This window comes from Chiloscyllium punctatum, chromosome 3, assembly GCF_047496795.1.
Source record: "Chiloscyllium punctatum isolate Juve2018m chromosome 3, sChiPun1.3, whole genome shotgun sequence".
Taxonomy (NCBI): domain Eukaryota; kingdom Metazoa; phylum Chordata; class Chondrichthyes; order Orectolobiformes; family Hemiscylliidae; genus Chiloscyllium; species Chiloscyllium punctatum.
In genome coordinates this window covers 105,040,577-105,063,554 of record NC_092741.1, presented here as the reverse complement: position 1 = coordinate 105,063,554, position 22,978 = coordinate 105,040,577, and the positions used below count along the sequence as shown (strand labels likewise).

At 43.1% G+C, this 22,978-nt stretch overlaps 1 protein-coding gene across 11 annotated transcripts in view; it reads left to right on the top strand.

Moving 5' to 3' along the window:
* rims1a (regulating synaptic membrane exocytosis 1a) overlaps positions 1–22,978 on the top strand; it is an 879,579-nt gene that overhangs the window by 261,220 nt on the left and 595,381 nt on the right. For 6 of the 11 annotated variants that reach the window (XM_072557828.1, XM_072557845.1, XM_072557855.1 and 3 more), the window contains exon 2: positions 11,046–11,123. The exons of the other annotated variants lie outside the window; for them this stretch is intronic. In XM_072557828.1, coding sequence (XP_072413929.1) covers positions 11,046–11,123 — 78 coding nt within the window. The remainder of the gene's footprint in view (positions 1–11,045; positions 11,124–22,978) is intronic. 11 annotated transcript variants of the gene reach the window in all.

Sequence of the window (22,978 nt, the reverse complement as noted above, 5' to 3'; positions counted from 1 at the left end):
GGATTTAAAGAGCATTAAGAAGCGCAAGGAGAAGACGGGAGTAGTCTTTAGCAAGTAGAATAAAGGAGAACCCTGAAGATTTCTTTTGATATGTGAGGAATCAAAGGATGACAAGGGTAGGAATAGGGCCAGTCAAAGACAGAAGTGGGAAGTTGTGTGTGGACCCTGTGGAGATTGGACAGTTGCTAAATGAATATTTCTCATCTGTTTTTACTCAGGAAAAGGATAATATTGTAGAGGAGAAGACTGAGATACGGGCTATTGGACTTGAAAGGTTTGAGGTTAGAAAGGAGGAGGTGTTACCAGTTCTAGAAGTTGTGAATGTAACTAAGTCTCCTGGGCTGGATGCCGAATTTTCTGAGAATTCTCTAGGAAGGAGATGTCCGAGCCTTTGATCTTGATCTTTGAATTGTCATTGTGTATAGGTTTAGGACCAATGCACTGGAGGATTGAAAATGTTGTGACCTTGTTCAAGAAGGGCACTAGAGATAACTCAGGTAATTATAGACCAGTGAATCTGTTGTAGGAAAAGTTTTGGAAAGGATTATAAGAAATAGGATTTATAATCATCTAGCAAGCAACAATTTAATTGAAAGTAGTCAGCATGGACTTGTCAAGGGCAGGGTTTTGAGTATTTTTTTGGGAAAGTGACCAAGCATGTGGATGAGGGTAGGGCAGTTGATGTGGTGTACATGAACTTCAGTACAGCATTTTATAAGGTTTCTCCAGTAGCCTACCATGTGGAAATGTGGAGGCATGGGATTGAAGGTGATTTAGCAGTTTGGATTAGAAACTGGCTTTCTGTAAGAATGCAATGAGTGGTGCTTGATGGAAAATATTCAGCCTGGACTCCAGTTACTAGTGGCGTGCCACAAGGATCTGTTTTAGGACCATTGCTATTTGCCATTTTTATGAACAACTTCAACATAGGTGGATGGCTTAGTAAGTTTGCAGATGATACTAAAGTCAGTGGAGTGGTGGACAGTGTGGAAGAATGTTGCAGGGAGACTTGGATAAACTGCAGAATTGGGCTGAAAGGTGGCAAATGGAGTTCAATGCAGATAAATGTGAGGTGATTCACTTTGACCCAGTATTCTCCTTTCCTGTTATTCCTTCCAATGGAAAGATGTTTGGTAATGTGGACATGCAGAGGGATCTTGGAGTCCATGTGCATAGATCCCTGAAAGTTGCCACCTAGGTTGATAGCACCATTAAGAAGGCATACAGTGTGTTAGGTTTTATTGGTAGAGGGATTGAGTTCTGGAACCATGATGTCATGCTGCAACTGTACAAAACGTTAGTGCTGTCTCACCTGGAATATTGTGTGCAGTTCTGGTCGCGCCATTACAGGAAGGATGTGGAAGCATTGGAAAAGGTACAGAGGAAATTTACCAGGATGTTGCCTGGTCTGGAGTGAAGGTCCTAGGAGGTAAGGCTGAGGGACTTGGGTCTGTTCTCATTGGAAAGAAGAAGGCTAAGAGGCAATTTAGTAGAGACATATATGATGATCAGAGGATTAGATAGGATAGACAGTGAAAGTCTTTTTCCTAGGATGATGTCAGCTTGTATGAGGGGGCATAACTGAAAATTGAGGGGTGATTTAAGATAGATGTCAGAGGTAGGTTTTTTACTCAGACAGAGATGAGGGCATGGAATGCTCTGCCACATTAGGGGCATTTAAACAATCCTTGGATGAGCATATGGATGATGGGGTAGTGTAGGGAGATGGGCTTTGATTAGTTTACAGGTTGGCGCAGCATAGAGGGCGGAAGAGCCTGTTCTATGTTCTACATTTTGCATGAAAATGTTGGCATATTGGGGTGCACATATGGTCCCCATGACTGTTGCATGTGTCTGGATGAAGAACTGGTTGTCAAAGATAAGAACATTGCGGTCAAGGATGAAGAGGATGAGTTGCAGGATGTGCTTGGAGATTGGCAGTTGTTGGTACTGATGCTGTCAAAGGAATGCTGTCGTCATGGGGAATGCTACTGTAGAATGCCAAAAAGTCCACTGACTAATGTTCCCGGTTGGACGAGTCCTTGGGTGCTGAGTTTCTGTAGAAATTTGTAGTGTTGTGACAGAATCTGGGGGTCCCATGTATGATGTTTCAGATGCCCTCGACATAGCCAGAGGTTCTCACGCTGAGTCCCATTGCTTGACATGATAGAACGACCAGGTGTTGGCTTTGTGAATGTTTTGCAAGGCAGTGGAGCTCCCCTACAGGAGACGTATGTGGGATGAGAGTACATAGGGTACTCTGAAGGGCTGGATCAAAATTCTTGATCAATCTGTTCAGTTCACAGGTGTGTGAACTTCTCATACACGTGCACTCTCTCCCTCAGACACATGTGGGCGGCACGGTGGCACAGTGGTTAGCACTGCTGCCTCACAGCGCCAGAGACCTGGGTTCAATTCCCGCCTCAGGCGACTGACTGTGTGGAGTTTGCATGTTCTCCCCGTGTCTGCGTGGGTTTCCTCCGGGTGCTCCGGTTTCCTCCCACAGTCCAAAGATGTGCAGGTCAGGTGAATTGGCCATGCTAAATTGCCCGTAGTGTTAGGTAAGGGGTAAATGTAGGGGCATGGGTGGATTGTGCTTCGGCGGGGCGGTGTGGACTTGTTGGGCCGAAGGGCCTGTTTCCACACTGTAATGTAATCTAATCTAAACATACACATACAACCTTCACACTCACCCATGCATACACCCTCTCACAGGCTTATACTCCACCTCACACTCAGTGTCTCGCACCCATTCTTTCTCTCTCGCGCTCTCTCTCACCGCCCCCCTCCCCTTTTTCTCTCCCGCTCTTGCCCACACCCTGTCCCTACCCTTTCCCTCTCACTGCGTATTTGCAGATGCATGCTTTTTTTTGCACAAAACCCATATAACCTGCAGGCAGTAAATCCGTATAATATTTTACAAATTCCTATTTTGGAAATAGAATCAATCTGACTCCAAATTGGGATGGAGACCAGACTCTAAGCTTGCATCTTTAATATATTGTCTGAGCTGAGATGTTACTTTTTTAATATAAATCCTTAAGTTATCTCGAGGATGTGACTTAAAAAAAAAATTCTGGGATTTATGTATTAATGGACCAAAACCTGTAACCCGTTCTAAAAGATGAATGATTTAATAGCAATCTAGGTTTGTTCAATGTATTGTTTTAATTACATGACACTGATCTGTTGCTATACATTCTGTTATGATCCTGCCTAACTAGTTACCTGATGAAGCTCTGAAAGCTAGTACTTCCAAATAAACCTGTTGGACTATAACCTGGTGTGGTGTGGTTTTTTAACTTTGTCAACCCCAGTCCAACACTGGCATCTCCACATTATATTTTTGATGAACATGAGGGGATTTAGGCTATTGAACCATTTCATGATATAGGTGCCAGTTTGCATGACAGCATTGTGTTACCACAGCAACATCATCTCATTGACAATTCACAATTGCTATCATTTGATTTCCACATGGTCTTTCCAGATATCAAAAGCTGATCAGATGGGATTTATCTAAGATTGTGTTCAGGAGGGCTGACAGGGTCATTCATGAAGATGATTGCCTAACTGTTGCAAGTGGTTTTGGTTGTGTAATGTCCTAATGTAGGTAGAGGCTCACATAGTCAGTGACCATTCTTCCTCATTCCTCCTGCGTCTTAACCAAATCTTAAACTTCTTTAGAAAAATACAGCGCAGTACAGGCCCTTTGGCCCTCGATGTTGCGCCGATCCAAGCTCACCTAACCTACACTGGCCCAATATCCTCCATATGCCTATCCAATGCCTGTTTAAATGCCCATAAAGAGGGAGAGTCCACCACTGCTACTGGCAGGGCATTCCATGAACTCCCGACTCGCTGAGTAAAGAATCTACACCTAACATCTGTCCTATACCTACCACCCCTTAATTTAAAGCTATGCCCCCTCGTAATAGCTGATTCCATACATGGAAAAAGGTTCTCATGGTCAACCCTATCTAAACCCCTAATCATCTTGTACACCTCTATCAAGTCACTCCTAAACCTTCTTTTCTCCAATGAAAACAGCCCCAAGTGCCTCAGTCTTTCCTCATATGATCTTCCTACCATACCAGGTAAACATCCTGGTAAACCTCTTCTGCACCCGTTCCAGTGCCTCCACATCCTTCCTATAGTATGGTGACCAAAACTGCACACAATACTCCAGATGCGGCCGCACCAGAGTCTTATACAACTGCAACATGACCTCAGGACTCCGGAACTCAATTCCTCTACCAATAAAAGCCAGTACGCCATATGCCTTCTTCACCGCACTATTTACCTGGGTGGCAACTTTCAGAGATCTGTGTACATGGACACCAAGATCCCTCTGCTCATCCACACTACCAAGTATCCGACCATTAGCCCAATACCCCATCTTTTTGTTACTCATACCAAAGTGAATCACCTCATACTTACCTACATGGAACTCCATTTGCCACCTTTCTGCCCAGCTGTGCAGTTTATCTATATCCCACTGTAACCTGACACATCCTTCTTTCTTTAGTACTTATAAAATCAGTCAGGTGGGAAAAGGTTTCCATTGTCAACCTTAACTAAACATGTTATAATTTTGTACATCCTTGCCAAATCTCCTATTAAACTCCTTTGCAAGCTTCTCCAATACATCCATGTAACTAAAACCCATCAATCATGGAATTATTTTGGTAAATCTCCTCTGTACCCTCACATCCTTAAGTGTAGTGACCAGAACTGTGTCTAACTATTTGTGGCTTAATCAGAGCTTTATAATGTTTAGCATAACTTCACAAATTCCATACTTCGATACCTTTTATTTTTGAAGCCGAAATTTCCATATGCCACTTGCTCAGTAACTGCAAACTTGCAAATACTAATGCACATGAATTCCTCAGGTCATTCTGTTTCTACACGCTGTCACTTGTTTGTTCATTGCTGCTCTTCTGTCTATGACCCATTGGAGACAATGTTACAGAGATCTGCCATGGCCAGTTGTATCTTCTGATTCCTTTAAAAGAATTGTTGTGGTCAGTGAAATATTCAAAATGGAATATATCCGGTGGGGCGAATGATCTACTTTTGCTTCTATGTCCTGTAGTCTAAAAAAGAAAATCTTCTGGTCTACAAAGGACCAGACTGAAACCTGCTGTTACTGTTAGGAATTTGTGACTCCATCTTATCTTGTATACAGAGGAAATGTAGCTTCCATTGAAAAATGTTGTCTATGTTTGAGGGTTGGAGATAATGAGGATTGCTGTTTTTCTCTGAACTTATGAAACTGTGACATTCAGAATGTGCACTTCAGCTGCACAGGCTGAAGCTACAATGCAGGCTCTTTAGTTAAGAAAATGATGATTGTAAGATTCAAAAGATTTCATTTTGTGAATACTTTATGTGGACTTAAGCCATTGGAGATTCTGAGCTGTTAAGAACATAGTGTAATAGATAGGAGGAGGAGACCATTTCAGCCCATCAAGCATGCTTCACATTCAATTGGATCATTTCCTTGAACACCATTTTCCTGCAGTAGCTTTATATCCTTTGATTGTTTTTTTTACTATTTCATTGACTATATTTAAGATAGAGTAATAGACAATGATTGAGCCTTCACTGTCCTTTTAAGTAGAGAATCCCAAAGATTATTCATCCACCGTGTGTTACGAAATTACTCTTGGTCTCCGTTCTAAATATCTTGTCCCTTATCCCAAGACTGCCTCTGTGAAAGCTGAGGCCAAAGCACTGATCCTTTGCAGTGCTAATTTGTTACCAGTTTTTAGTCTGTTAATACTTTTTTCCCTCAGTCCAATCTGTTCACACCTTCTGTATTGAAATCCTTCTGGTGGATTAGGTTTTGTATTTCTGGGACTGAAATTTGTACCAGAGATGAATGTACATAGTAGCAATATTGGGCAGGAGAAGAATCCTTGTTCATATCGACTAGTATTCCCCAGGGCATTTCTCGTAACTTTGAATTTTGTTGTTTAGAACATAGAACATAGCCCTTCAGCCCATGATGTTGTGCTGAGCATTATCTTAATCTAAGATCAACCTAATCTACATATCCCTCAATTTACTGCCGTCCATGTGCTTGTCCAGCAATCGCTTAAATGTCCCTAATGTCTCTGACTCCACCACAACCACACATTCCACACACCCACCACTACCTCTGACATCTCCCCTCCACCTTCCTCCAAAATTACGATCACTCATCACAGTCATTTCTGCCCTGGGGAGAAGTCTCTGGCTATTTATTCTATCTATGCCTCTCATTACCTTGTATACCTCTGTCAAGTCACCTCTCTCTTCCTTCTCTCCAGTGTGAAAGGTTGAGTGAACGAGGGCCTTTCTTCATAAGACAAGCCCTCCGTTACTTCTTTGAAGTCTCCCATTACTTGATTCCCAGCTAATTTTTAATTATAATCCTTGTGGGCCAGATTCCTTTTCATCTCACTGAAATTAGGGCATGTCCTAAGGAGTTTGTTGTTTCTTGTCCTTTTCCTTCCCTACACTAAACCTAAAGTTATTATTAGTGTTTTCTTGAGATTTTCAAGTGTGGTTACAGCTGGAAAAAAAACACTTCAAAGATCTAAGTCTATACAGGTGCAGATTCAGAGTCTAAAGAAGACCATGCAACTGCTGAGCATCAGCGATGGAGGGAATGGATGCTTGTGAGTGCAGTGCAAATCAAGCGGGCTGCTTTGCCCTGGAGGTGTCAAGAGTTTTGACTGTAATTGGGACAGCACTCCTCAGGCAAGTGGGGAGTATTCTGTCACTCCTCACTTGTGCCTTTATAGATAGTGGAAGTGAGTTACTCGCTGTAGTATTCCTAGTCTCTGACCTGTTCTTGTAGCCACTGCGTTTATGTGATGAATCCAGTTGAGTTTGAGTGGGAGAATTTGGTGTTGGTTACACCATTGAATGTCTTGGGATGTGGTTAGATTGTGTTTCTTATTGGTGATGGTCATAGCTGTCATTTGTGTAGCATGAATGTTACTTGCCACTTGTCAGCGCAAGCAAAATCTTGTCCAGGTCTTGTTGCATTTGAACATGGATTGCTTCAATATCTGAGGAGTTGTGAATGGTGCTGAACATTTGTGCAATCACCGGCACACATCATCACTTCTGAACGTATGATGGAGGGAAGGTCACTGATAAAGCAGCTGAAATGGTTGGGCTTAGGACTCTACCATGGGGCGTTCCTGGAACTGAGATGACTAACTTCAAACAACTGCGACCATCATCCTTTGCATCAGGTTTGACTCAACCACTGGAGTCTTTAGATACCTACTGATTCCAATTTTGTGAGGGCTCTATGGAGGACTCAAGCAGTGAGGCTATATGGCCAGAGCTCAAATAGGAAGTGTGCAGCAACAATGTTGGGGGCAGTACTATATGTCAGCAGAGAGCATGAGATCGAGGTGCAAACATGTAAACAGATTATGGAAAGATGTAGGAACAACAGGGTGGTGGTGATAGGAGATTTTAATCTTCTTGGCATTGACTGGGATTTACTTAGTGTTAGAGGTTTAGATGGAGCAGAATTTGTAAGGAGCATCCAGAAGGATTTTATAGAGCAGTATGTAAATAGCCCAACTCAGGAAGGGGCCATACTGGACTTGGTGTTGGGGAATGAGCTAGGCCAGGTAGTTGAGGTTTCAGTGGGGGATGACTTTGAATAGGGATCACAATTGTGTCAGATAGAATAGTCATGGACAATGACAAGGAAGAGTGCTAAATTGGGGGAAGGCCAACTATAGCAAAATTTGCCAGGAGTTGGGGAATGTATGTTCGGAGCAGCTGTTTGAAGTTAAATCCACATTTGATATATGAGAGGCTTTAGTACATGTACTGAGATGGTGTCACCTACAATTCAGAATTGTGGCACAATAAGATATAAAGAGATATTAATCTGTTACTCGGATTTTTGCTTAAATTTGCATTGTGATTCAGCAAGAAACACATCAAAGGCGATGTTTCATTAAAAAAAATATGGATACATAAGGTAACGTGACTATATTTTCCTTTTTTGTTTCATGAAAGATGGTTAACAGATTTGAATAGTGGATGTGCATCATAAGCTGTGGCTGAACAATTGTCAGGTTCTGCCTTCCTCTTCCTCCTACAATGGGAGGATGCTTCTCCACGACACCCTCCACCCTCTCCCCTCTTCACCCCCCCCACTACCTCTGCCGCTGCCCTCTCCTCCCTCGTCCCTCTCCTCCCTCGTCCCTCTCCCTCCTCTCCACCCCGCCACCTCCACCATCTCTCCTCCACCCTACTTCCACCATGTTACTTCCACCTTTCTCTCCATTTCCCACTCTCTTCCCCCACTGCCTCCCCTTCCCAACACTGTTTCCCCGAACTTCCTTCTCTTCTCCCCACCCCCAACCACCTTTCACCATCACTCTCTTTTCCCTCATCTCTATTTGCTGTTGAGAAGGTGGTAATGAATTGCCTGTCATTTTTGTGCAAAAGTGTACCCACAATGCTGTTAGGGAGCGAACTTCAGGATCTTGACCCAGCAACACTGAATAGAAAGTGATAAATTTTCAAGTCAAGATGGTGTGTGGTTTGGTAGCCACACACTTCCCCCATCCCCCACCAGTCCAACTTCTCTTCTAAGAACAACATAGAGAAGCTCATTAATTCCTTGGTCGTGAGGACTGAGACTCTGATCAACTGCCTCCATAGCTTCCCTTCTCTTCCTGAACACATTAAGCTGTACCTTTCTGCATATGTTTAGGACTGTGAGCATTGCTGCATTTTAGAATGGCAAATCAGGGCAGGACATGTACAATTAATGGTAAGGTGCTGCAGAGTGTTGCTGAACAAAGAGATCTTGGAGTGCAGATTCATAAGATAATGAAGGTGGTATTTGGTGTGCTTCCCTTAATTGGCCAGTATTTTGAGTATAAGAGTTGGGAGGTCATATTGCATCTGTACAGGACATTGGTTAGGCCACTCTTGGAATATAATCAGTTCCACTACAATGCGGTAATCCTGTTCTTGTGCAACCCCGTGTTATAAGAAAATCACGTAATTGCACCATTTAAACTAATGGGGCTGGAATCTCGTTGTAAACAATGCATGCTTTAAAAGTCCATGCTTCAGATAGTGTTCCCAATTCGTCAATTGTGTTATAACAAATTTGCATTAATGAACTGCATGCAGTTCTGGCCTCCCTGCTATGGGGAGGATGTTGTGAAAGTTGAATGGGTTCAGAAAAGATTTACAAAGATGTTGCTAGGGTTTGAGCTGTATGAAGAGACTGAATAGATTGGGACTGTTTTCCTTGGAACATCAGAGGCTGAGGAGTGACCTTTATAGATGTTTATAAAAGCATGAGGCATGGATAGAGTAAATAGACAAATCTATTATGTGCATATGAAATGAGCTGCCAGAGGAAGTGATGGAGACTGGTACAATTACAACATTTAAAAGGCATCTGGATGGATATGTGAATCGGAAGGGTTTGGAGGAATATTGGCTAAATATTGGGAAATGGGACTAGATTTATTGAGGATATCTGGTTGGCATGGAGGAGTTGGACTGAAAAGTCTGTTTCCATGCTGCGTATCAGCATGACTCTAATTGTATTTTTTTAAAAAGGTTACCTCAAAAAAAAACTAATTTCTTTACATTTGATCATACATGGATTTAAATGCTTTGCTTTTTCATAGATGTTTTATGAACATTGAACATTAAACCTCTTGGCAGTTAATTGGTTAAGATATCCTTACAGCAGTTTAACAGAATGAGGGTCTCCTAATAGTCTTTGTTGCTAGGATTTCATGAATGTCAGTAGTACCAGCTGCACACCACAGCAACATTTTTTAGGTTTTCCTGTTTTTTCCATGGATTCCAAAACTCTCTTAATTCATTCAAAGGTGACAGCAACGCTTGCATTTTTAGTTGTTATTTACAGGCCTCCAAAATTAGCAGTGTTGAAGATTGCTTGTTATATTCCAACTTGAAATGGCATTTTAAATTTGATAAAATTGGATAAAGCCTGAATTATAAATTGACTCTTTTTATATATAATCACTTTTCAAAAAAACTTTCTTTTTTTTTCCTACTTTTTAGCTCTGACACTTAGTTGTTTGTGTGCAGCAGTCTGTAACTGTCTTGTCTGTATCCCTGTTTTGCTTGTTTGTCTTGTCTACTTTTTAAGATCTGTAGGACACTCCTTGGCAAGAAATGAGCCTTCACCCAGAAATGGGATATCCTGATTTAAAATAAAGTTCAAAGTTTTAGTACTCACATCAGTCCGAAGACCAACTGCAAAGTAATAAGAAACCTGAATCTAAAACACAATTTGTATTTGAATGTAGTATAAATTTTTGATTTATGTGGCATGCAATCTGTTGATGTAGAATTAGGATTCCTACAGTGTGGAAACAGGCCCTTCGGCCCAACAACTCCACATTGATACTCTGAAGAGTAACACATCCAGACCCATTCCCCTACTCCATATTACCCCCGACCAATGCATCTAGCCTCCACATCACTGACCACTATGGGCAATTTAGTGTGGCCAATTCACCTAGTCTGCACATTTTTGTGGCTGTGGAAGGAAACCAGAACATGTGGAGGAAACCCATACAGACAGTTGCCCAAGGCTGGAATCGAACCTGGGTCCCTGTCACTGAGGCATCAGTGCTACCCACTGAGCCGTCCCTAAATAAAAGTGCCAAGCATAGGGCTCGAACCCACGGCCCTGAGATTAAGGAATTTATACTCTGCCGACTAATCTAGCCAGGTGTAAGTGTAACTTTTAAGTGCATTCAGCATCTCTTAATTGTTCTTTGTTATATTTTGAAGTTCATTGGATTCACTCTCTCAAATTAGCTATTAGGTTAGATGACAAACCCATCCTTGTGTAGTGATATGTCACACATTAACTTGCCCTACAAACTACATTTTTGAATTAAAATTAGGAAGCCTAAGGGAAAACTTTCCTTTAGCCCAATGCAACAAATGCAGTTATGTCCTGTATCGATAGATAATCTGGGCTAAAATAATAATACAACGTATGACTTTTATAGCTTGCCCCAGTGGAACGCATTGCCAACAAACCCATCGAAGAAACTCAACAAGATGTATTCCTCTCCAGACCTGGACCAGTATGTTGTGTTTTATCCGTTTTTCATTTTGTAAACTTAAAAATTCATCAATTAATTGTGCAAACAATATATAAGAAATTGAAAATTAACTATTATGTTATTAACCTCGTTGCATAATCAAATTATTTATTTAATTACTTAAACTTTGATTTCTGCTATTTATATAATAGTAAGCCTTCAAAGCATTATTTTTGAGCTGTTTAGTTCTGATAATTAACTGGTGTAAACTATTAATTAATTGGTATTAAAGTTGTTTGCGATTTGTTATTCTAATTACAAGTTCATTTTGTTTTTATGAATTGTACAGTCATCCATTCACTTTCCGTTCAGCAGTACAGCATACATTAGCTACTTTAATGGGACTTGTGGGATTCTGAGAGACCAGGAGTTTTTACGTCTTTGTGCTGTTATGAATTTTAGGATTGAATAGGTTTTCTCAAAATTGTATGGAGTACGATAATGACTATTCAGAGATCTGGAACAATATCCTGCTGAATGTTTGTAAGCTTTGTTGCTGTTCCTCCAGAATTGTCTCAACATTGCTTTAAAATGTAAAAGTGTAACTGGGTTGCTGGACCGAGAGGTCCAGCTAGTTTGTAGCATCTGACTCAAGATTAGTTTGAAGATTGGTATCAGTCTTTAGCACATTGGAAACAAAACCTAGAAATATTTGATGACTCAAGAGTAGAGGCAAAACAATAAATGAATGTTTGAAGTTGGAATTCACAAAGACAAAACTCAAACTGAAATTTTGAAACATCTTATTTAAAAAAATATTTTTTTTAGTTTTATGACTTGCCTGCCATGTAGTAACTTTATAACTGTAATAGCCACAAAAATTAGCAGTTTCAAGACAAATCATTTTTTTACAGGCAGGGGTTGGAATTGTCCCTAGAAATCCGAATTGAAACCATTACCTGACACTGTGATCTCGCCACCATATGGCATGTCTGCGCGCAGTTTTGTTACACTGTAGCATTGGGATTGTCACCAACTGAAGCAGAACAGAACCAAAAATGAAAATAAGTGGCTAGTGAGACAGTCAGGACCCCTTCTGGACACTGGGATATCAGCTTCATTCAATATCTGTGACAGACCCCCAAACCTATGCCTTCTCAATCTTGCCATGCCGACTCCGCATTCTTTACACCTTCAAACACTATGCACATTACGTTTGAAGCCTACGAGGAAAATATATATTCCTAAAATTATGATATTCTGATAAACAATGCCAGCTGAGCTGAATCTGTCAATGAAAGTCTGACCCAAACAAGCAGTTATAATGGGACTGCATTGCAAGAACTAGATCAACAAAACCTTGCTCTGACCAGTCTTGCTCAGAAATATTTTTATCCCTTCATCCAGAAACTGAGGATCATTATCTGATATCAACATCTGTGGTAATCTATAAAACCTCAGCAGTTTTGGCACTTGTGGAATTGGGCATAGACTCTACATTCATCCACTTCCTGTAGCTATTGACCAAAGGAAGGTACTCTTTTCCCCTTCCAGTGCTCTGTAAAATCTTGTTTTTAGCCTTGTCAGAATAATGACTATATCATCTGAAGGAGATGGACTTGATTTAAAATTACTTTATTCCAATGTGTGAAATACTGTTGCAACTTTTCATCATTGTACTCTGTGTGGACTAGCCATTCAAGGGATGATTGAACAGTTTACTAAGCAGAATTGCAAGCTTATTGACTAATTTCTTAATAAGACACTGGATTGTCAGTTTTGTATATAATCAGTGACTAGAAATTAATCATTCTTTACCACTAATTTGGACTGCAACAGTTCACAAAGGCAGCTCACCATCACTTCTTCATGGGCAACTGAGTGGGCAATAAATGCTGGCCCTGACCATGTCACTACTCCTCTAATTATGGCCTCTGAAGCATCATCAACTTTAATCATTGCACCATTTGCGTTGATAATTCTCAAACTCTGAATTACATCCTAAACTACTTCTCTACAGAGGTTTTCTCCTTTCAAGCATACCTTAAACCTCTTTTGACTTTCTCTTAACAATTTGCTCCAATATTACCTTAACATGTCAAGTGTTGCATTCTGCTTTATAACTGTGAAGCACCTTGGGACGTTTTATCAGATTACTGGTGCCATTGAAATGCAAATTGTGATTGGTTAATTTAGTCAATGGCTGAACATTTGCAGTTAATTGCATTTTTAAAAGTCATAAATTTGATATTATTTGTTGTAAAAGTTCAAGGATGTTTACCAATATTTCAGCATGGTTTCAATATTCTAGAAATAAACATTTTGGGAGTAGTTCAGTGTAATTTAGCTGCCTTCCAGATCTGATTACTACATAGATAAAAGTACCCTTGTTCGTCCAGATTGAAAACACATTGTCCAGTAGATTTATCAAGAGGTTTTAAAATTAAATAGCTTGGCATAAGGAAAGGAATGTGTTGATACTTGAGCATGAGAGAGATTTAACATTGTCATGAGATTTGATAGCAATCTCCGTAGCAAGGTGCCATCAGGATTCTTGCATGTTCTCAAAACTTGATTTGTAAAGTAATAAGCATTTATCTTAAAGTATATACAGGGTATTTTAATGTTGGCTTTGACTAACAGCAGTTGGTAGCAGCATGTCTCAGGAATGCTTTTTTTTATAGTTCAAAAAGCCTCCTGCACTGCCTCTGAGAATGTACATTTTCCAGTATCAGAACATTGTATACTAACTAGATTAGCTAGTGACAGAAAATGGATATTAGTGTATGATACCAACATTACCAAAGGCAGAAACAAAAGTAGAATCAAAGGGTGGAGACTTTCTTTTAAATGTCTGCAAACTAACAAACTTGTGAAAAGATCTTATCCAGCTTTCTGTTGATATCAAGCAGGATGGATAGAGGGGAAGCAGACGATGTTTAGATTTTCAGAAGGCGTTTAACAAAGCAACGCACATTCGGCTACTTAGTAAGATAATAGCTCATGGTGTTGGAGGTGGTATATTAGTTTGTAAAGAGGATTGGCCAACTAGTTTCAAACCAGAGTTAGGATTAGGATAAAATTTTCAGGATGTCAACCCGTAACTAATGGAGTGCTACAGAGATCAATGCTGGACCATAATTATTTCCAGGATTTTGACCCAGCAACGTGAAAGGAATGGCAATCTATTTACAAGACAGGATGGTGAGTGGCTTGGAGAGGAACTTGCAGATGGTGGTATTCTGATATATTAGCACGTCTCAGGAATACTTTTAATAATTAATATTAATAAGGAAAGTGAATATACTAGAGCCAAGTTTGCAGATGGCACAACCGGTGAGAAGACATGTGTGCGACTAGTACAAAGAGTCTGCAAAGGTATATAGTTAGATTAAGCAAGTGGGTGAAAGCTTTGCAAGCCTGTGCCGATTATCTCACACCAACTAAAATGAAAAACAAACCTTCTGTCTTTATTTGGTCTGCATCTCTCTTTTCCCTCTCTACTCATGTAAAAACCCAATTGCCTATTAAATGTTGCCAAGATGCCTGCTTCCACCAACTGTTTTGGTAGTGCATTCCAGGATCCAACACTCTTTGCATGAAAAGGTTCCTTCGCACATCTCCCTTAAATTTTCTCCCTCTCTCCTTGAACCTGTGCCTCCTCGTAATTGAAGAAAATCACTGACAATCCACCCCATCTATGCCTCTCATAATTTTGTAGACCTCTATCAGCTCTCCACTAAGCTGCTGTCTTTTACCAGTGAAAACAATCCTAGTCTTTTTAACCTTTCCTCACAGCTAATGCCCTCAAGACCAGGCATATCCTGGTGAACCTTCTTTTCTGCATCGTCTCCAAAGCTTCCATGCCCTTCTGCTGATGTAGAGATCAAGACTGCACACAGTGCTCTAACTGTGGCCTGACATGGGTTTTATATAGATGCAACATGGTTTGCCAACTCTTGTACTCCATGCCATGGACAATGAAGGCGACTATGCCACATGCTGCCTTAATTATCTTGGCTGTCTGTGTTGCCACTTTTAGGAAACTGTGGACTGCATGTCCAGACCATCTGTATGTTAATGTTCCTAAGGGTTCTGCCATTTACTGTATAATTCAAACCTAAGTTTGATCCTCTGAAAGTCATCATCTCGCATTTGTCTGGATTAAGCTCCATCTGCCATTTCTATGCCCAAGTCACCAATCTATCTATGTCCTGTTGATTCCTTTCACAATTGTCGGCACTAACAGCAATTCCACCAGTCTTCATGTCATCTGCAAACTTACTAATCAGACCACCCACATTTTCATTCAGATCATTTCTATATCCTACAAACAACAGGACCTAAGACCTAAGAAGACATATGATTATATTAGCTAAAGCATAGAGTTTAAGGTTATGCTGGACTGTAGAATTTCAGTTATGGACAGATTGGATAGACTAAGGTAGTCTTCCTTCACGTAGAGGAGACTGAAAGGGGAGATGTTTGAAATGTAAACAAGTTGAGGGGCCAAAAACCACCTTCCCTGCTGTGTCTACCTGTGACTCCATTTTCAGAGAACCGCTCACCTGAACTCCAAGATCCCTCTGTTCCATTACATTCCTTAAGGCCTACCATGCACCATGAAACTCCCACCTTGATTTAACTTTCCAAAATGCAAGACCTCACTTCTCTATATTAAACTCTATTTGCCATTTCTCGGCCCATTTCCTTAGCTGCTCAAGGTCCTGTTGCAATTTCTGATAACCTTCCCAACTGTATCTGAAATACAGCCTATTTTAGGGTCATCGGCAAACTTAGTAATCATACCTTGGTCATTCTCATCCAAATGATTGATATGGATAACAAACCGCCTTGGGCCCAAGCACTGACCCCTGAAGCATATCACTAGTCACAGGCCTCCAGTTCAACAAGTATCCTTCAGTTATTTCTCTGTGCTCCCTACCATCAAGCTGATTTTGTATCCAATTTTTGGATTAGTGCTGCTGGAAGAGCACAGCAGTTCAGGCAGCATCTGAGGAGCAGCAAAATCGACGTTTCGGGCAAAAGCCCTTTATCAGGAATAAAGGCAGAGAGCCTGAAGCGTGGAGAGATAAGCTAGAGGAGGGTGGGGGTGGGGAGAAAGTAGCATGGAGTGCAATAAGTGAGTGGGGGAGGGGATGGAGGTGATAGGTCTGCTGCCTCACAGCACCAGAGACCTAGGTTCAATTTCTGCCTCAGGCAAATGTCTGTGTGGAGTTTGCACATTCTCGCCGTGTCTGCGTGGGTTTCCTCCGGGTGCTCCAGTTTCCTCCCACAGTCCAAAAATGTGCAGGTTAGTCGAATTGGCCATGCTAAATTGCCTGTAGTGTAGGGTGAAGGGGTAAATGTAGGGGAATGGGTCAGGGTGAGTTGCTCTTCGGAGGGTCGGTGTGGACTTGTTGGGCTGAAGGGCCTGTTTCCACACTGTAAGTAATCTAATCTAATCAAACAGCTATCAAACAGCTATCAAGTTTGTGAGGCATGATCTGTCATGCACAAAGCCATGAAGACTACTGAAGAAGAAAGCCCTGTCTTTGCAAATGCCTGTATATCTTCTCTCACTGAACTTTCTCCAGTAATATGCCTACTTCAGATGTTAAGCTTACTGGTCTATAGTTCTCATGCTTCTCTTTGCATCCCTTCTTGAATAAGGGCAGAACATTCTCTATCCTCCAGTTATCTGGGACCTCGCCCATGGTGAATGATGATGCATAAATATTAGACAAAGCCCCCGCAATTTATTCTTTAACCTCTTGCAAGGTTTTTGGATATATCTGACCAGGATAAAGAGGTTCATCCACCTCCCATACATTCTAGTACATACACACCTCCTCTACTGTGATCTGAACTGTCCCCAAGGTATCACCACTAACTTCCCAAGTTCCCAAGTCTTCATGTCTTTCACCACGATAAACCTAAAGGAAAAATATTTGTTTAGGACCTCGCCCATCTCCTGTGGTTCAAGCAGAATGCAAATGACTGGCTGGACACTGGCAGATCCACCATTGATAAGATGCTAGCGGCCTGGCTCATCAGAGACTTCATGAATTTAAATTAGCTGCCTAGTCAGTGGGTAGCTGAAAATGTGTTGCTGGAAAAGCGCAGCAGGTCAGGCAGCATCCAAGGAGCAGGAGAATCGATGTTTCAGGCATGAGCCCTTCTTCAGGGCTTATGCCTGAAACGTTGATTCTCCTGCTCCTTGGATGCTGCCTGACCTGCTGCTCTTTTCCAGCAACACATTTTCAGCTCTGATCTCCAGCACCTGCAGTCCTCACTTTCTCCTAGTCAGTGGGTAGGCAGCCTGGTCAGTCCTGTTGCTAAAATTCCCTGATGGCAGTACATGGTGCATCTGACATTGCTCCTCAATATTGCCACTGTTACCATCTCCTAGGAGCTGCTCCATTTCTGATCTCTCTCAATGGGCAGAATTTAATGCTCCAGTTTTAGTGGCTGCAGCTTCAGTTGCCTAGGCCTTAAGCTCTGGAATTCCCTTGCTACATCTCTCTGACTTTCTATGTCATTTTCCTCCAAGACATTCCTTAAAACATGTCATGTCTGATCAAGCTTTTGATCATCTGACCTGAGATCTCCTTCTTTAGCTCGGTGTCATGTTTAGTTTTATAATGCTTCTGTAAAGTACCTAGCATTTAACTATTGTAATTATATTAAAGATGGCTATGGAACTATCAGTTGTTATTGGAGCTCAATAGCATGGTGCTAGATCACGATGTGCTGATAAGGATGGTGTCAATTGGTGGCCTATTCAGCACTGGGTAAACATAAGCAACCATAACAATTCCAAATGTTCTGTTTATTGAATAATGTTAAGCAATTATCAACAGAGGAAGTTTCAACCAACAAAGTAAACCAATTTAGGATGGCACGGTGACTCAGTGGCTAGCACTACTGCCTGACAGTGCCAGGGAGCCAGGTTTGATTCCAGCCTCAGACGATTATCTGTGTGGAGTTTGCATATCCTCCCTATGTCTGTGTGGGTAAGTATGCTCCTCTGAGTGCTATCGCAGTCCAAAGATGTGCAGTTAAGTGGTTTGGCCATGCTAAGTTGCCTGTACTGTCCAGGACTGTGTTGGCTAGGTGGATTAGCTATGGGAAATACAGGGTTACCAGGATAGGGTAGAGGAGTGTGTCCATGTGGCACTTTGGAGAATTGGTGTGGATATGTTGGGCCAAACGGCCTGTTTCCACACTGTAGGAAGTCTTCTTGATTCTTATCATTTATACTTGCCCGGTAGGGGAGGTACCATGATTCCAAAAAGTGGTTCTCCCATGACGAATCTGAGCTAAGAATCTGCATTATCATCAGATATCCACATATGATCTATATGTGAAAGTATGCATAGCTTGAAGGAGGGAGTGCTCACATAATGGACACGCTCAGAAACTGGACCAGCAAGTGGCAGGTCAGGGTGACCCTAAATGTGAATGCCATTGGGAACATCCTCCATCATCCTTCAGCTTGGCAATTGGAGGGAGTATACAGGCCAGCTTAGAGTGTGCCGAACCTCTGGTAGTTCAGGATACATGGCAACAGACTGCAAAGTGACCATCTGCAGGACCTGCAAGCAGTAAGGGCACCTGACTATGGATTGCAAGGAGTCCAAGAGCTGCAAACTGTGTGGGGAAGCAGGCCATCTGCAGGCCAGAGGACAAGATTTCACTCTCCAGAAAGAAAACTGAAACACAGAGCACCCAGAACAAGGGACAGGCCATAGAGGAGGAAAAGGTAACCAGTGAGGAGACACAACAACCAACCCAACCTCCACCTTAACAGACAGAGTGAATGGAGGAGGAGATGGGGGAGTGGATATTGGAAACAACCAGAAAAGGAAAACTTGGGCCCCCACCGGCCCACAGCAGAATGGAAAGAAGCATCTGCATGACAGACACACCAGCAACTCCTTCTCTGATATGTGGAACACTGGCCTCCAGCAAAAAAGGAGGCACTGTACCATGATGGCAGAAGGAACTTAGCAGGAAAGTTGAAGCTTAACTTCTAATTGTTGGGATTGAAGGGGGACCCACTGCACCACAACTCCGAGCAACTGGGAGCAGTGATGATCTGAATAAGGAGCAAAGCATGAAAGACCCACTGGCAGATTCAGAACTGGAACTTCCTGGCTTTGTTGACACCGGATCAGGGGCATTGGGGTGACAATGTCCCCAGGGATGGCTACCTCAGTGTTGAGAATGTCCAAAGTACACCTACACCATGAAGATGCAGGGACTTCCCCTGTGACATAATCATGGGTGAACAGACCTTGGATCCATGGGTAATTGTATGAAGTCTCAAAATGGCTTTTAAACTTGCTAGTATTAATGGGAATAGCATTAAATCTATTGCATAATGTGTTTCCATGTTGGCTTAGCTGGCCAGCATCAAAGTGGATCTCCTGTTTCTGCAGGAGTACATGATACACTCAGCAGCTACAGGAAACTATAGAGCTTGTGGACCCATGGGCTTTCATGTTTAGTTGGGGGGGGAAACGATTGCCATTCTTCTGGCGAGGGTATTCTGCAGTGAGGGGGCAACTTCACCATCTCAATAGGAAGTGGTGGCTGGGTCCCTCATATCAAGCATCATATGCAGAAGGGGTTCCTTGAGACTAATTAACATGTACCCACTGATTGGAAAAGAATGAACAGCTGGCTATCTGGCAGCAGCTCTCACTGCTGCTGGCGATGTCCATGCCAGTCATTAAGGTAAACTGTCATTCACCTGCATCATCGATGTGGATGGATGATCCGGATGGACTGACAACAATCTGGACTCCATGTCCAGATTCCTCATCAAAACTGTTAAAGTTGTCAAGCTGCAATATGTCTTCAGCATCCCTGCAGATGGAGCGCAGCGTAGATACATCTGAGGTAAAAACAATGACTGCAGATGCTGGAAACCAGAATCTGGATTAGTGGTGCTGGAAGATCACAGCAGTTCAGGCAGCATCCAAGGAGCAGCGAAATCGACGTTTCAGGCAAAAGCCCTTCATCAGGCTCTCTGCCTGTATTCCTGAAGTGTGGAGAGATAAGCTAGAAGAGGGTGGGGTGGGGAGAAAGTAGCATAGAGTACAATAGGTGAGTGGGGGAGGGGATGAAGGTGATAGGTCAGGGAGGAGAGGGTGGAGTGGATAGGTGGAAAAGGAGATAGGCAGGTAGGACAAGTCATGGGTACAGTGCTGAGCTGGAAGTTTGGAACTAGGGTGAGGTGGGGGAAGGGGAAATGAGGAAACTGTTGAAGTCCACATTGATGCCCTGGGGTTGAAGAGTTCCGAGGCGGAAGATGAAGCGTTCTTCCTCCAGGCGTCTGGTGAAGGAGCGGAGGTGAAGGAGGCCCAGGACGTCCATGTCCTCAGCAGAGTGGGAGGGGGAGTTGAAATGTTGGGCCACGGGGCGGTGTGGTTGATTGGTGCGGGTGTCCCGGAGATGTTCCCTAAAACGCTCTGCTAGGAGGCGCCTAGTCTCCCCAGTGTAAAGGAGACTGCATCGGGAGCAACGGATACAATAAATGATATTAGTGGATGTGCAGGTGAAACTTTGATGGATGTGGAAGGCTCCTTTCGGGCCTTGGATGGAGGTGAGGGAGGAGGTGTAGGCGCAGGTTTTACAGTTCCTGCGGTGACAGGGGAAGGTGCCAGGATGGGAGGGTGGGTCGTAGGGGGGTGTGGACCTGACCAGGTAGTCACGGAGGGAACGGTCTTTGCGGAAGACGGAAAGGGGTGGGGAGGGAAATATATCCCTGGTGGTGGGGTCTTTTTGGAGGTGGCGGAAATGTCGGTGGATGATTTGGTTTATGCGAAGGTTGGTAGGGTGGAAGGTGAGCACCCAGGGGCGTTCTGTCCTTGTTATGGTTGGAGGGGTGGGGTCTGAGGGCGGTGGTGCGAGATGTGGACGAGATGTGAAGTGTTCCGAGGCGGAAGATGAGGCGTTCTTCCTCCAGGCGTCTGGTGGTGAAGGAGCGGAGGTGAAGGAGGCCCAGGACCTCCATGTCCTCGGCAGAGTGGGCATCTTTAACCACGTGGGAATGGAAATTGCGGTCTCTAAAGAAGGAGGCCATCTGGAGTGTTCTGTGGTGGAACTGGTCCTCCTGGGAGCAGATACGGAGGAGGCGGAGGAATTGGGAATACAGGATGGCATTTTTGCAAGAGGTAGGGTGGGAAGAGGTGTAATCCAGGTAGCTGTGAGAGTCGGTGGGTTTGTAATAAATGTCAGTGTCAAGTCGGTTGTCATTAATGGAGATGGAGAGGTCCAGGAATGGGAGGGAGGTGTCAGAGATGGTCCAGGTAAATTTAAGGTCAGGGTGGAATGTGTTGGTGAAGTTGATGAATTGCTCAACCTCCTCGCGGGAGCACGAGGTGGCGCCAATGCAGCCATCAATGTAGCGGAGGATGAGGTGGGGAGTGGTGCCGGTGTAATTATGGAAGGTGGACTGTTCTACGTAGCCAACAAAGAGACAAGCATAGCTGGGGCCCATACGTGTGCCCATGGCTACCCCTTTGGTCTGAAGGAAGTGGGAGGATTCGAAGGAGAAATTGTTAAGGCTGAGGACCAGTTCGGCCAAACGAATGAGAGTGTCGGTGGAAGGGTACTGTTGGGGACATCTGGAGAGGAAAAATCGGAGGGTTTGGAGGCCCTGGTCATGACGGATGGAGGTGTAGAGGGATTGGATCTCCATGGTGAAGATGAGGCGTTGGGGGCCGGGGAAACGGTACTCTTTGAGGAGGTGGATGGCGTGGGTGGTGTCTTGATGGTCATGGCCAGATGGATCTTTTCACTCAAGGGTAGATTTCATACTTGTGTCCTCAGGATCTCAGTCAGTTACTGCAATGTCCGGCTGGTGTGCTTCTCTGACTATACCTCCTTCTGGCTGAAAGTCACCTATGACACAAGCAGCAGGTTAGCAAGGGAACATGAAATGTGAACATAAAACTGTTGACCCCAGAAAACATTGAGGAGCTCAAAACGATTACACAGGTTGAAGAACAGATGAGGCCCCTCTTTTAGTCTCCAGCAGACTGGTGGGAAACCATCAAGGGGAACATTAGGAGTTTTTTTTATCCTTAAAGGTATTCAGAAGGCAAGAGAGAGATGGAGAAAACTAACCAAACTCCAGAAATGCATTCAGAACCTACTCCTGCTGCAGACAATGGGGGTTGATGTCACGAAGGGTATGCAGGAGGTGAGGAGCTAGCAAGCCTTGCTCTTACCTTTTGGAGGCCTCCAAGATTAACTTCCAGTCCAGGGTCAGCATCATGGAATATGTGAGAGGTGCTCTCATTTCTCCTTCCAAAAGGTGCTCAGGGAATGTTCTGTCCTCAGCAGCCTGAGGAAGAAAATGATTTGGTAACATCATCTCAGTCTTTTTTTCTGAGAATCAAGAAGACCTTTGACAAAATGCTGCACAGGAGGCTACTGAGTAAGATAAGGGCCCATAATATCAGCAGCAAGGTACTAGCATGGATAGAGGCTTGGCTGTCTCACAGAAAGCAGAGAGTGGGGATAAAAGGCTGCTTCTCAGGATAGTAGCTGCTGACAGGTGGTGTTCTGCAAGGCTCAGTTTTGGCACCACAACTTTTCATCTTTATATGTTAATGATCTATATAAAGGAACTGAGGGCATTCTGGCTTAGTTTGCAAATTATACAAAGATAGGAAGAGGGACAAGTAGCATTGAGGAGGCAGGGAGGCTGCAGAAGGATTGGATAGTTTAGGAGAGTGGGCAAAGAAGTAGCAGATGGAGCACAATGTGGGAAGTGTGAGGTCATACACTTTGAGATGAATAGAGGCGTTAACTGTTTTCTAAATAGGGAGAAAATTCAGAAGTCTGAAATACAAAGTCTTAGGAGTTCTCGCCCAGGATTC